At 40.2% G+C, this 14125-nt stretch overlaps 2 protein-coding genes across 2 annotated transcripts in view; both read left to right on the top strand.

Annotated features, from left to right (window-relative positions):
• The first annotated feature begins 441 nt into the window (after window positions 1-441).
• cbln1 (cerebellin 1 precursor) lies at window positions 442-4776 on the top strand. Its single transcript, XM_068049909.1, has 3 exons — window positions 442-1008; window positions 1662-1781; window positions 3688-4776. The coding sequence occupies exons 1-3, from the start codon at window positions 757-759 to the stop codon at window positions 3883-3885; spliced, it is 570 nt and encodes a 189-aa protein (XP_067906010.1). The 5' UTR covers window positions 442-756; the 3' UTR covers window positions 3886-4776.
• Window positions 4777-8983: 4207 nt separating this feature from the next.
• Window positions 8984-14125, top strand: part of LOC137378589 (uncharacterized) — a 639386-nt gene continuing 634244 nt past the window's right edge. The window contains exon 1 of the mRNA XM_068048892.1: window positions 8984-9046. The gene's annotated coding sequence lies outside the window, so the exon portion shown is untranslated. The remainder of the gene's footprint in view (window positions 9047-14125) is intronic.

The following is a 14125-nucleotide window of genomic DNA, read 5'->3' as shown; positions in this document are numbered from 1 at the left end:
CAACGATATCTGACGAGAAAGAAAACCACTCCCTTTCAAACCTGTAAACATTTTAGTTTTACCTGCAAATACAGTTCAAACCGGAACTGTGCAAAATGCAAAACCATGCTCCCTTTGTCATATTGCTGCAGGTTTCCCTACTTTATATATAAAAAAGCGTCAGAACAGATACGAAGAATGGAGCTGCTGTGCTCAAAGCGAAATTCAGTCGTACGATGTACAAACTGGTGAAACAATGGGACCTTTACAAAGCTTGTGACGCTCCACCGAGTGCATGCAGAGGATAAAGCTGCTTGCAGCGAGATCACCTCCCCGGGAGTCACGCGGGCTGGCGAGTGTGGCGCGGATTGGCGGAGAGCGCGCTGATTGACAGGCGGGAGAGGCGGCGGGGCCAGTGAGGAGGGCGGCGGTAGTGGGGCGCGCTTCAGTTGTCTGTAATCTCACTACCATCAATAATTTACACAGGGACTAGGCGCAGCGCTATGTATTCATTTGTGCGTCCTCTTGTCAGGGCCCCGTCTTACACTTCAGGGGTCATTTAATTCGTGCTATAAACCAAGAAAGCGAGAGGGAGACGCAAGCACAAAGCGGGGAGAAGGTGAGCTCTCAAAAAATTAGAAGACAAAAAAAATAAAAAAAAAATAAAGGAGGGGAATAAACAATAACTCCCAAGGAGAAGAGAGAGAAACTGGATTCGATCAGGAGATAAGGAGCAAGCAGCACCATAGACACTGTGGAAGCCGGCGCTCGCTCGTCATGTTAGAGTTGTTGTTCGGTATGATTTGGTTTGCGGGACTCGTGTGCGGTCAGAATGAGACCGAGCCCATCGTACTGGAGGGCAAGTGCCTGGTGGTTTGTGACTCGAATCCCACCTCGGATCCTACGGGGACTGCACTCGGGATTTCTGTGCGATCCGGCAGCGCTAAGGTGGCTTTCTCAGTCATCAGGAGCACCAACCACGAGCCTTCAGAAATGAGCAACAGGACCATGATAATATATTTTGACAATGTAAGTGGTGAGTGGGACGGGAGCTGCTTTTTGAAGGACCTTTGTTTTGATTTATGGAAAGAATTGCATGCTGAACAATAATCTGAGCTATAATATCCCGAGGGTCAGTTACTAGATAATTTAGGAGCTTGTCCGCGTCCAGTTTGGCATCAGCTTCGTTTACACCAGGTGCAATCTAACGCCCAGGTAAGAGAAATAAAGTGTGCAATGAGAAGCCAGAGTTGGAGGAAAGTTACGGAACACATTTTCAGTGAAAATAAAAATGTGTTAAGACAGGGGCCGTGAGAAGGGAAACCCGAACGAAAAGATAAATTTTAAAAATGGTCATGCAAAGTCGGCGAAATAGTAATGAAGCGGGTTGAGGGACAGGGGGCAATCCACTGAATACATGTAACAACAGAGGGGCAATGAAGGGAAAGTGGGAGTGCAGCGCATTTAAATTAGAAAAGGTAGAAATTGCAACAAAAATGTCTTTGTAGATGAAAAAGATCATGTAGATGGAATTAACTAATCGATGCCAATGAGAACCGAAGACGCAGTTGATTCTCATAACTCATAAAGCTGTAATATACTTCATTCTTCCCGCGTTTCCACTACTCGGGCGGTCGACTAAATGGACCCCGTTTGCTGACATTGGTTCTATTTGATTTCAGATACTAGTGAATGTCGGCTCTAATTTTGACTCGGAGAGAAGCACCTTCATAGCGCCAAGGAAAGGAATTTACAGTTTTAACTTTCACGTGGTAAAAGTGTATAACCGGCAAACGATCCAGGTTAGTAGATATTCCGACACTGTTGACCTCTTTGCAGTTTCACTCTTTTGATCTGAAGAACACGGGGGAGCATTAAAATTCCAGCGGGTCCTCCCTCTTATCCTTTAGGAGCCCAGTCCCTTTCTGTAGCTGAAGCAACAACCAAACTAATCAAAATCAAGGGAATTAACAGAAACCTTATGATCTCCATAGAAGACTTGTAAAATCATGGATTTGAGGATGAATCTACAGCTGCTTTTGTCGGAATTGCAGCATTGAGTGTTTTTGAACATTGTGACCCTAGTGATAAAGCGAGTTGGCATTGCTTGTAAAAGATCGAACAAAATACACGTCAGTGAAAGGTTACTTAAAGGTCGGATACAATTTATAGTGATATAAACGTTAACTAGTAGTTTATAACCAGTTGAGTGTGTGCAGGAGTGATGATATTAATTGGTGGGGGAGCTTTTCATTCTGAGGGACGAGAAAACAAATATCAATTAACGTACCTAATGTCGATGATTCTGGGTGGGGCAGTTACCCTACCCCCCCCCCCCCCCCCCACAACTCGATAAGACAGGGCTCCGCCTCCTATTCACCCTTACTATTCCATATTTCTTATCTGGTTTGCAGTATTTCGCTGCATGAGCTATTGGCAAAACACTGTGACACTATCACAATAAAACACACATGCTATACAAGTTAAAGCGTTAATAAGGAAATTGCATATATACACATTCCATTGGATCGAAATTTTACTGCTGTCTAAATATTGGATGAATGGTAAAGTATTTCAGCTTTCTGGTACATGGTTCCGTCGCCCACTACAGGAGAGTGTTGGCTTAATTGCGGCGATATAATCACATCTTTACATGAAGTACCACTCACACCGTTACAGACCAGTCGACAAGATTGAAGTAGGTGAAGCATAGGATGAAAACGTTTTCTTTTTTATTCAAAAGCAATGCACAAATAGTTAAATTCATTATGTAAAAATTTCCAGTTATTTTACGGACAAGCTAAGCTGAACCGACTTTTGAATTAATGCCATGATGTGTAATTGACACCCATTTCATGTAAATAGGTATCGAACACCCCAGGGTAATATTACATTTTTTGGTGGATGTGTGCATTATATCTGATAAATAATACACAGAAAAATTATATTAGAGATCTCGAAGAATGCATTTATTAGCTCAATATCGAGTTCAGTTTGCATCTTCATTATTTGCCTTAAAATGCGGAGTTAAGTTAGCGAATTGTAACTTAACCACATCCATCACTTTTGACTGCTGTATTTGAAATTTTAGAGTAAAATAACATTTACTGGACTGAAACCAGCCAAAGACAAGTAATGACGCCCATTTACCTTACGGTTCCTCTCAAACAAATACCATGGAACCCAGGAGGATCATTGAATAAATCTCTCTTTTAAAAGAACATTATAAATGAAATGCTCTGCTTGACATTTTATTCATATAGCAAGCTTATTATCAGCATTGACAAAGAGAAAACCTGCCAGTGCTGGAAAACTGAAATAAAGACAGAAAATGATGGCAGTAGACAGAAGGTCCAGCAACATCTCCAAGAGGTTAACTTTCAGATCTGTGGAAGGGTAACACCTGAGTAGTTAATCTATGCTGCTCTTTCCGATAAACATGGACCTGCTGTGGAGTTCCCGCATTTTCTCTATTTCAGATTTCCAGCATTGGCCTTTTTAAAAAATTTTTTTTAATCATTATTGTCCATAAACTTGTTACATGAGTAAACCATCTAACATACCTTATTAATGAGAATTTCCATTATTAATTTTCAAATAACTATGCAGTAGCGTCGCTTTTGAAATCAATTTACTAATACTATAATCGATATAAACGCCGACGACAGAAAATGATTGTATTATTTTAACATTATTATTTCTCTGTAGGTGAGTCTGATGCTGAATGGTTGGCCATTGATCTCAGCCTTTGCAGGAGATCAGGATGTGACAAGGGAGGCTGCCAGCAATGGAGTGTTAACTCAGATGGAAAAAGGAGACCGAGCCTACCTTAAACTGGAACGAGGGAACCTAATGGGAGGGTGGAAATACTCGACTTTCTCCGGATTCCTGGTGTTTCCGCTTTAAGTGAACACAACGTTGTTTTTCCTGAACCCTATACTGTCAGAAGAGGGTTGATAACTTTTTGTTTCCCCAACAGCGCGAGTGCGTCCCAGAGCTAGACAGAAAATTTCTATTAAAGGGACAGTATCCCATTTGGTAGCCTGCATTTATAAGCACTAATTAAGGGTAACTCATGATACAGATTTAATATAAGAACTAGATCGACCGCCACTTTTAAAATTAGTGTATGAAAAATTTGCCACTGCAGCATAAACACGTTAAATTGTTTTTTGTTTAATTATGTAAAAAATACAACTCTGTAAATTTTAATTTTAATTGATTTAGAAATACTGTCCGGAAAGGCTGCCAAATCGGGTATGCTGTCCGAAAGTTTGTCAGGGACAGTTCTGTTAGGTCTGGTTGCCAAAACGATACTGTCTCTTTAAAAATATAAGAAAGCAGAAAACATGCTTATCTATGCCTGTATATGTCTGCTATGCGGAATTTTAGAGATGGTTGCAGTCCCAAATGCAGCATATATTATGTTTCTTTATTTGCCTTTGTATTTCTATACCCTATAGATACAGTCATGTCAATTCCGTGACAGAAGGTTAACAGTCTATATAACCAAGCATAAACCTTAAAAAAAAAACGGAATTATAGTCATTTTGATCTAGCCAGACGAGGACGGTTAGTTGTGTTTCAGTATTTCAGTGTATTCTGGGTTTATTCTGTGGAGGCTGCTAAGCGTTCTGATGCATATCTGTCGTTTTTGTTCCAGTATAATGTGGCCATATTGAACGGCAGAAATATGAAAAGTTTATCACTGTAATATATGTGTGAATATTTATAAAATTGAATTTTGCTTTATTTCAATAAATTTTAAATGTAACTTTTATTTTTGTTAACCAGAAATCATGGTTGGTTTGCATATTTTATTCGTGTATAACTGTGAGTTCGCACAGGAAGTAGGCACAAAGTGGGCATGGGTCCCTACAGGTTGTTGCTAAAATATCAGGTCAATAGTTAGTCATTGCAAAAATACGTTTAGAATAACGGTTTGACGGGTGGAGCAAAACCGATATTTGCCAAGTGAAATTAGTCTTACAAAAGCTATAGTTGATGTTTTGTGGCAAATTTGCATCCATATCTATACTCATGCTCCAATATTCAGTAATTTATATGTTTATTGAGTGACTGCATAATTCAAGTCACGGGCATTGCGAATGCATAACGCATGATTGGCGCATGACTGTTCCGTGTGCTTGGTAATCGCGAACACAATTCGGTTCAGTGTCGTGATTGGGATATTTCAAAGCAATAAGATTTTTTTTGAAAGAGTGACGGGATTTTCTGGTGAAGACAAACTATTAGATACAACCGTTGCTGTTTAAAATTCGCTATCTTAAAATAATCTCTTGGAATGTGCGCCTGCGTGGGTTAAGCTATCTTTAATTTAGTTTAAATTCATGTTGTTCCTGAACACTTGAGTCGTAAGATGTTTTGAGGAGTCCAAAGGCCACCGTCCTCACTCGCTTCAGGTCATTTGTGCCTCCTTCGTGGACAGCACTCTTTATAGTTATTAGCCTGATTTTTTTTTAAGCACATTGTCCTCTTGCACTCAACTGTGTAGAGGTATGTGAAACTGGGTTTCAATTTGCAGACTATAGATCAGCTTGCAACACCTTTTCCTGCCAGATTCTTTGGTTCCAATTTGATTTTATACAAAAGAGCAGAAATTTAAGTGATTGGATTCAGCAATAATTTAGATTCTGTTTATTTTCTGCAGCGTTAAGTTCCCATTGTATTTGTACAACTGGCGAGAGATCACAAGTACGCGTTCTAAATTACTGTTGTGCAAAAAGGATTCCAGAATATGTCTAATAGAACAATCTGACACAATGGGGAAAAAGGCCTCACTATGCAGGGTGTATTTATTCATCAACGAGCCAAGGCTGGAATACAAACATTTTTAGATGTAAAATCTGAAAGTCACGTTTTAATGCTCGAGGAAACCAATGACAGGACAGGGAGCACCGGGCTTGACTGCGGTTGATCTAAGTAACTCCCAACTCACTTCTGCAGCGAACAGCTTAATTAGCTCCTGTGGGGGAAATTAACACTTACATAATGAAAGATGCTGCATTTGCAGCTGTATTGGTAGAAAATGGCTTGATCTCTTCTGAGCAAAGTTGATTTATTTCAGGTTAACAGGATTGTGCTTTGATGAATTACATTATTCCGTTTTGTTTATATGTTTGGATGAGCTTTCCTTTAAAGTTTTGATTCAATTGATTTGAGGGACATCTGTATGTAGTAGTCTAGTATCGCAAGCAATCCGCATTGTGTTGTCTCTTCCTTGCATATTCCCGCCGTACTACCATCCCAATTTTACAAGATCTTCCTCATGTTTAAGTGGGGAAATATATCAGATCCTCCCCAGTCATCTAACACACAGGATAGATGCAATTGGACCCAGCTAACATTTCAATCCAAGCTTTAGCCAGACCGCGATAGCCAGTTTCCGTTTATCCTTTATTCTATTGGAACCGGATCTATATAAGTATGCGAAAGGTTTGACCTTTCCCCGTTGATGAGTACTGGTCTGGAATCATTGCTGGAGAGATTTCATAGTTAAAGTTTTTGAACCTCCAGCAGGTAAATACAGCGCACCTTGTTAGGATTTTGACAACAGCCCCTAACGCAAATTCTGCGTTTAGTTTAAGTCCCCAATTGTTTATTTCAGGGAAACCAGAGAAACAGTTGTGTTGAGTTTTCGAATTTTAACATAGACTGGAAGGCAACCATTTCAGTGTTTAAAAAAAAACACACTTTTGGCTATCTTCAGCACTACTAAAGCATCGATTCATTCACCGCTTGAAAAGAGAGCTGCACTTTCTAGTAACAGCAGAGTGACTGTGCCTTTTCTAGATAGAAAATTCAATCAAGTAATTAAATTGGCATTAGGGCTGAATCCAGAGTCTTATTTATTGCTGTGCCATTTAACAAGGGCCACCCGCCAATAGACTTTATCACAGCCTTGTGTTCATTTCGGAGGAGATAACGACCCAGGCTGACGTGCTTGGCTGTCGACTTTTACCTCATTGGTAAACATTGCGTTCATTTGGATCAAAATAACAATGCAAGATTTGTCCTTAAACTGAGATTTTTCACACAGAAGAAACTCGCTCCATCTATTATCTAAATAACTTGTTTACCAGAAATGCGTGATAAAAAAACTTTATCTCGTATTCAGAGAATAATAACATGCAATTAAAAAGGCACAATACAAATCAATCAATTATGTCTAGCAGTCTCTTCAGCCGGGAAACATAGCTTGGAAAATTTCCCTGATTATGACAAAAAGCCATACTGGCTAATGTCAGTAGTCGAGGGACGTAAACTCAGATACATTGTGCTGAAGTTGTCTGGAGCTATATGAGTAAAAGTTTGAGGGACTCTGTGCAACTGGCGTAATTTATTCGTAACTATTTAATTACATTTCCAATTGAGAATGGCCGGAATATTTGTTTACGAAGGTCGTTCCCTGGACAAATCTATCAACGTACTGGGAATAGTGACACTATGAATATTAATAAGTCAAACGCAATTATTCTGTATCATTAAATAAAGTAAACGAGTTTGGCACTATATTCTTGGACAAGTTATTTTGAAATTATACCAAGTAGAGCTATTATAACAACTAATTATTTTAACCTAATATAAACTACCTCCTGCGGTGCTCTCTAGATCCAGGTATTTGAGTTACTTCAGTAATTATTGCTTTTTCCTGGTTTTCCTGTACAGAGACCATTTATCGATGAACAGCGCGCATTTGAGATATTTTAGGAATCTAACAATTATTTTAACGAATCCCTGGCAAATAGATATTTGGTTCTGCAAACTGACATTTTCAACATGAGATTGCTGCGCTGTGCAATGTAAAAAGGCCTCAATCTCCCATTCCGTGTATACACGAATATAAAGATTAAATTGAGAGTATCTATTTACCAATGTACATTTTCACAATGTGGCAAGCATTTACCAGTTGTAAGCGGAACCTTATGTCAGCTCCATCCAATGGTGAATGCTTCATTCAAGTTGATAACATCGTGCTGGCTGTGGAGTAGTTGAGGCGTTGGAGTATAAAATGAGGTTGGCTCTGGATTACAGAAGATAAATATAGATGCTGGGGAAAATGGATCTTGGGTGAAGAATGTACAACTTGGATCCTCAAAAATCAGAAACAATGACCAAGGCTTTCAGAAACTGGGGCGTGGTAATCAAAAGCACATCCATCCTTTTTTAAAAATGCCACCAAATGTGACTGAACACGTCCTCGAAATCCCGCTGTTGGTAATTTTGAAATAATACGATTTGTGCGGTTCGTGATGAATTAACAAATTCACAATCTCCATATTTTTAAAACCTTAATTCATGGGAGCGATGGTTTATCTTGGGGCAGTATGATTTCTCTGCCTCGACCCTGGAATAATCCCTACCACTCAGGTACTTGCCAGTGTGGGAATGCTACTTCTTTAGTTTTATATAGCGGTCAGAAGAGATGCCAAGCCTTGTAGTCGCAATTTGAAGCACTTTGACAAAATATCTAAATGGTAACACTTTTCACTTCAAATTAATAAACACACATATCAACCTCGCTTTAGTGGCATTTTGGAGCAACACTGACCGCCAAACGCAGTTTCCAGCAATTGAGGAACCAAAGGGAGCAGGAGAAAATTTGTTACAAATACGTGAGGCTGTGGAATTCACTTCCAGGCTTACCAGAAATATGGCAGAAACATGTCAACATTCAAGAGGAGATTGTTTAAGTCTATTTTGATGGGCCAATAGCGGGGACACTGGGTTCCCTTCGTGTCACCAAACAAGAATCAGCATTAGTGTTCTGTTTAGGGCATCACTGATATCAAAAAGAAATTATGGTCCAATCAAACCAAAAGCTCAACGTAAACAAAATAAAATCCAAACAAAAGCAAAGGGAACCTTCCCAACTATATCATAATGTTATCCGATTCAACAAGACACTGTATACCCTGCCGTACCCAGCAGTCACGCGAATGGAGTCACGCAAGAGAACAAGGGAGGTGGATGCGATCAGGCCTATTTACTCGCGTGGAGGGTAAACGACATGATCTGGTTGGGGCTAATGGTCTGTTTCGGCATTGTAAGTTCTATGTATTTCTATGTAGTTTGTAAATAGATATCTGGAGGGCAGTTACTCCTTGGTCACAGAGTCCTGATAACACGCAGTACATTAAGGGTTAATGCAAATGCCTGGGTCATTCGGGTTGTGCACTGGAGATTCTGACTGAAATGACTGAGATTCACTCTTAGATGGAACAAGGAGCTAAAATAAAACACCAACAACAATGGGATTTATCAGACAATTTATCAACTATCACACCAAAGAAATGGATGTTCGATAATAATTTCTAAAATACAATGTTGCGATCTATGTTTTGTATAAATCCTTTGGAACACGGGGCTGGCGCCGAATTGAAATTGATCAGGAATTTGACATCATGTCCATGGCGACCACAGCGTCCGTGGCAACCAGCCGCGACACGCGCAAGCGCTACGTGGGGCGCAGCGAAATAAGTTTCCATTGCACGACCTCAGTTAGAAAGTGATGAGCTTTGATTTAGACTGAATTATTCTTAGGCATCGAGAGGGGACCCGTCACATGGTCGGTGAACAACAACAAAACACTGGCAGGAGTGAAATTCCTCTGGTAGCTGCAATTTAATGATTCTGGTCGCGCCCAGGAGTGGTAAGTAAGTTTGCACTAAGTTACTGGGCTATGTAATACGTATTCCTGTCCTTAGTTTTCACTCATGCTTATTCTGCAGACCCAGTACCGATGAACCTGTTTTGGAGTCAAATCTATCTAATAAGAGTATCTCGACCTGCCCGGCTGCTGCCAACATTATTGAACCTGACTGACTGACTTTAATTCTGTCACTTTTTTCAAAGCGGTGCTTGGCGACAGCGCCTCGTTTTCTGTTTGTTTTTTTTTGTTTGGTCGAGGTTTACAGCGCTCTCTCTCTCGAGTCATTTCGGCTGTTGAAGTTTTCAAAATACAAGTCCTGTGAGGTTACCCGGCTCGGAGTTCCCACGCTGCTGCTTCTATCAATATCTGTGTGAATGAGATATATATGGCTGAGGCCACGTTAATTTTTTTTCAGAACACATCAGATACATTTATAAATCTAAAACCCTCGCAGATTTTTATATATTTTATTTTTCAGCGATGTTTTGTGTATCTTAACAGCACGTCTAAATTAACTGTGCAAGAAATATATTTGCAAGCAAGATATTAAACTGGAACAACGTAGGATTTAAAGTAGCTCTAAAAGCCGAGGCGTTCACAAGAACAGGAACAAGTAAAACATGTAAAAATTTCTTGGTGGGATTTAAGGATAGACACCTGCTCTCTGATCGTTTAACCTACGAAGAGTTCATTAGTTAATGGGGGTTTATCCTCACAATTTCTTTAAAATATCTGGACTTCTTATTTTCAATAAATTCTACTTTTTTGTAAAATGTTTAAGTAGAATGTGTAGCACATCAAGTGAGTGTGCGGCAATTTCTTGTACAATTTAGAATGGAAAAGGCAGTGGAATTTATCTCGCTATTTTCTATACTTGTAGCTAACGTTTATTCAAAAAAGTGGGGGACGTAAATTTGTATCGTTATTGGTTAAATGCACAATTAAGCCAAGTAGAGCATGCAAACCTCGGGTGATTTAGCTGAGTCATCAGCAGCAGTGGGTGCTCCCAGTTACAGCATGCTTGGGCTAGGAAGAACAAATTGTGTTGATAATGGGTGAGAACATGATTGAACTTGGTTGCAATGTGCTTCATAAAGTGTATGAACACGAAGGTGGCTTAGATCCGTGAAACATTACCCCTGCATGAATCATTACGACAGGACAGGAAGGGAAACAAACACAAATTGAAAGATGTGCAGAGACACTGAACGAACTGGTCAATACGTGGGGGGAAAGGGCAAGAGTGACGCGGTATAATGTACACACATCATCATCTCGGTTTATCCCCAACAACTTCCAACCACAGCCTTGCTGTTGCTCCTGAGACAGAGAGACATTTATAGAGTCAGAATCATTATGGTACAGAAGGAGGCCATTTGGTTCATCGAATCCATTCTGGCTCTCTGTAAAGCAATCCAGTTAACCCCTTCACATCTCCCCGCCAATCCCCATAGCCCTGCAAGTATATTTCCCTCACGTGCCCATCCAATTTTCTTTTGAAATCATTGATCGCCTCTGCTTCCCCACCCTTGTAAGCAGAATGCTTCAAGTCAGTACCACTCCTTGTGTTTTTACAAAAAGGGGCTTCCTCACATCCCCTCTGCATCTCTTGCCCCAAACCTTAAATCTGTGTCCTTGTACCATCAACTAATTGGAACAGCTTTTTCTTTGTCTATCTTTTCTCAACCTGTCATAATCTTGAAAAATCTGTGGGGAAATTGCTGTCTGACCCTCCAAAAGCAATCGGGTGAGCTCCAGGAGATGGGGTGATACAATCCCCAGTGACACACTTTATAAAGTCAGGAAATTATTCTGCTCCCTTTTAGGTTTGCAGTAAACCTGGAATCATGCAGGGAACTTATTCCACTGGTTAATAACTTTCTGCAAATAGAATTACTTGCTCGCATTTAACCTAGTTCAATGCTTTTTACAACTATTATTTATTTTCCCTGGTTCTTTATAATGCAGTGTGAATAGTCTATCAGTGCTAAATCTATTTCATGATTTTAAAGATCTCAATCATGTCATTTTGAAATAAATCTTTGCTCTTCCTAAAATAAATTCCCCAGCTCTAAGCCTGACCCAGTATTTACGGCCCTTAAACTAGGCATCAGTGTTATGGCTGTCTCCTATGGGACATTTCCAGGGTGCATATCCCTCAGCATTTGAGGGGATCAAAACAGGACACTTTTCTAGATGTGGTCTGATTAAGAGTTCATACAAAAAAAGGATAGTGCTTCTTGTATTATATGTAGTTGTCTTGGCAGTACATCCTAACATCCTATTTGCGTTCACAATAGCCTCATGATATTGGTGATGAACCTTTAATAACTCATGCACTATACTCCCCAGGTCCTTCTCTCATTTCAGCAGCCTTGAGCATGCAATCTTACATGGTATATACATGCTTGAAGTTGCCCCTACCTAAGTGCATTTTGCTACATGTATCTATATTCAGAAACATCTGCCAGCCATGAGTCCATCTCCCCACACCCCCACCTCCCGATTCCATTTAGGTCCAGCTGCATTCTATTTTTTTCCTCCAAAGTCCTTAAGTGGCACATATCTTATCGCATGTATGTGAGAAAATTTCTAAATCAAATATTGAAGATTAAATTTGACTAATTACTCAGAAGTTATTATAAATCAAGACCTATTTGACAATGTCATTGCAGAACTGAATGGCAGTGTTAGCCATGGTGCCTATTGCATCAAAAGAAGTATACAGCACCTTGTTACAATTCACCTTTGAGTAAAAATAGAACAGCTGTAGCTGGTGAGTTTGTGGGAATGATTGCAATGATGATAGACTTATCTCAGATTTCAGATGACTTGAGATTTGCAACTGATGGTTTATGATAGGGACACAACAGCATGATTATTTTCCTCTTATAATTACCCACTTACTGTTCTCTATATCATTCTTGTTTAGCTTATTCCTTCACTCCATAAACTAAATCATCCTCTTCAAAGATCAAAAACCTTTTTTGATGGCTGCAATGCAGATGTTTTTCTTTCCTTCTGGCACGCCTGTGAAATATAAAGGCTGTGAGGTTGTGGCTGGTCACATAACTCCGAAGCTGTCATATTGCAAATGTTTGCATTGGCCAAACTCACCAGTGAAATAATCATGCTTCCATTCTGTGCTGTTAAATATATTGCATTTTTAATTCTTTTTATTTGTCATGCAACGTGGGAATCACTAGTAAGGCCAGCATTTATTTCCCATCCCTAATTGCTTTTAAGAAGGTGGTGGTGAGCCACCTTCTTGACCTGCTGCAGTCCATGTGGTGTAGGTACACCCACAGTGCTGTTAGGTAGGTGGGGGGGGGGGTTCCAGGATTTTGACTGTGAAGGAATAGTGATATATTTCCAACTCGGGATGGTGTGTGTCTTGGAAGTGAATTTGCAGTTAGTGGTGTTCCCATGCACCTGTTGCCCTTGTTCTAGGCAGTAGAGTTGGCAGATTTGGGTGGTGCTGTCGAAGAAGCCTTGGCGAGTTGTTGCATCTTGTAGATGGTACGCATTAGCTTAAAGCTTTTTAATGGAATTTTATTTTAAGTTGTTAGGAATGTTTAAGAAAAGGTTGATCAGACTGTCCTGAAAGTCTATTGACGCTATATGGCTATTGATTTCTCTCTATATTGTAGTAATATTAACATTTAGCTATTGCCTGTTAAACAGGGAAGTACTGGTCAATTTCAGGTATCACTTTGCAGCAATAGTCAGTTTCATACGAACATACGAATTAGGAGCAGGAGTAGGCCACTCGGCCCCTCGAGCCTGCTCCGCCATGGCTGAACTGATTACTCCACATTTCCACCTACCCCCAATAAACTTTCACCCCCTTGCTTATCAAGAATCTATCTACCTCTGCCTTAAAAATATTAAAAGTCTCTGCTTCCACCGCCTTTTGAAGAAGAGAGTTCCAAAGACTCAAGACCCTCTGAGAAAAACATTTCTCCTCATCTCTGTCTTAATTGGGTGACCCCTTATTTTTAAACAGTGACCCTGAGTTCTAGATTCTCCCACAAGGGGAAACATCCTTTCCACACCCTGTCAAGACCCCTCAGGATCTTATACGTTTCAATCAAGTCGCCTCTTACTCTTCTAAATTCCAGCGGATACAAGCCTAGCCTGTCCAATCTTTCCTCATAAAACAACCCGCCCATTCCAGGTATTAGTCCAGTAAACCTTATCTGAACTGCTTCCAATGCATTTACATCCTTCCTTAAATAAGGAGACCAGTATTGTACACAATACTCCAGATGTAGTCTTACCAATGCCCTCTAGAACAAAGAACAGTACAGCACAGGAGCAGGCCATTCGGCCCCCCAAGCCTGCGCCGATCTTGATGCCTGCCTAAACTAAAACCTTCTGCACTTCCGGGGCCCGTATCCCTCTATTCCCATCCTATTCATGTATTTGTCAAGATGCCTCTTAAACATCATTAGTGTACCTGCTTCCACCATC

The sequence above is a fragment of the Heterodontus francisci genome, chromosome 17 (assembly GCF_036365525.1).
Source record: "Heterodontus francisci isolate sHetFra1 chromosome 17, sHetFra1.hap1, whole genome shotgun sequence".
Taxonomy (NCBI): domain Eukaryota; kingdom Metazoa; phylum Chordata; class Chondrichthyes; order Heterodontiformes; family Heterodontidae; genus Heterodontus; species Heterodontus francisci.
This window is presented reverse-complemented; position numbering and strand designations above follow the sequence as displayed.

What these genes read in the sequence shown, in the direction of transcription:
- cbln1 (XM_068049909.1), top strand. Translation starts at nt 757, where the DNA reads ATGTTAGAGTTGTTGTTCGGTATGATTTGGTTTGCGGGACTCGTGTGC. An exon ending in TGATAATATATTTTGACAAT is followed by an intron (nt 1,009 to 1,661) that starts GTAAGTGGTGAG and finishes ATTTGATTTCAG; the next exon opens with ATACTAGTGAATGTCGGCTC. An exon ending in ATAACCGGCAAACGATCCAG is followed by an intron (nt 1,782 to 3,687) that starts GTTAGTAGATAT and finishes ATTTCTCTGTAG; the next exon opens with GTGAGTCTGATGCTGAATGG.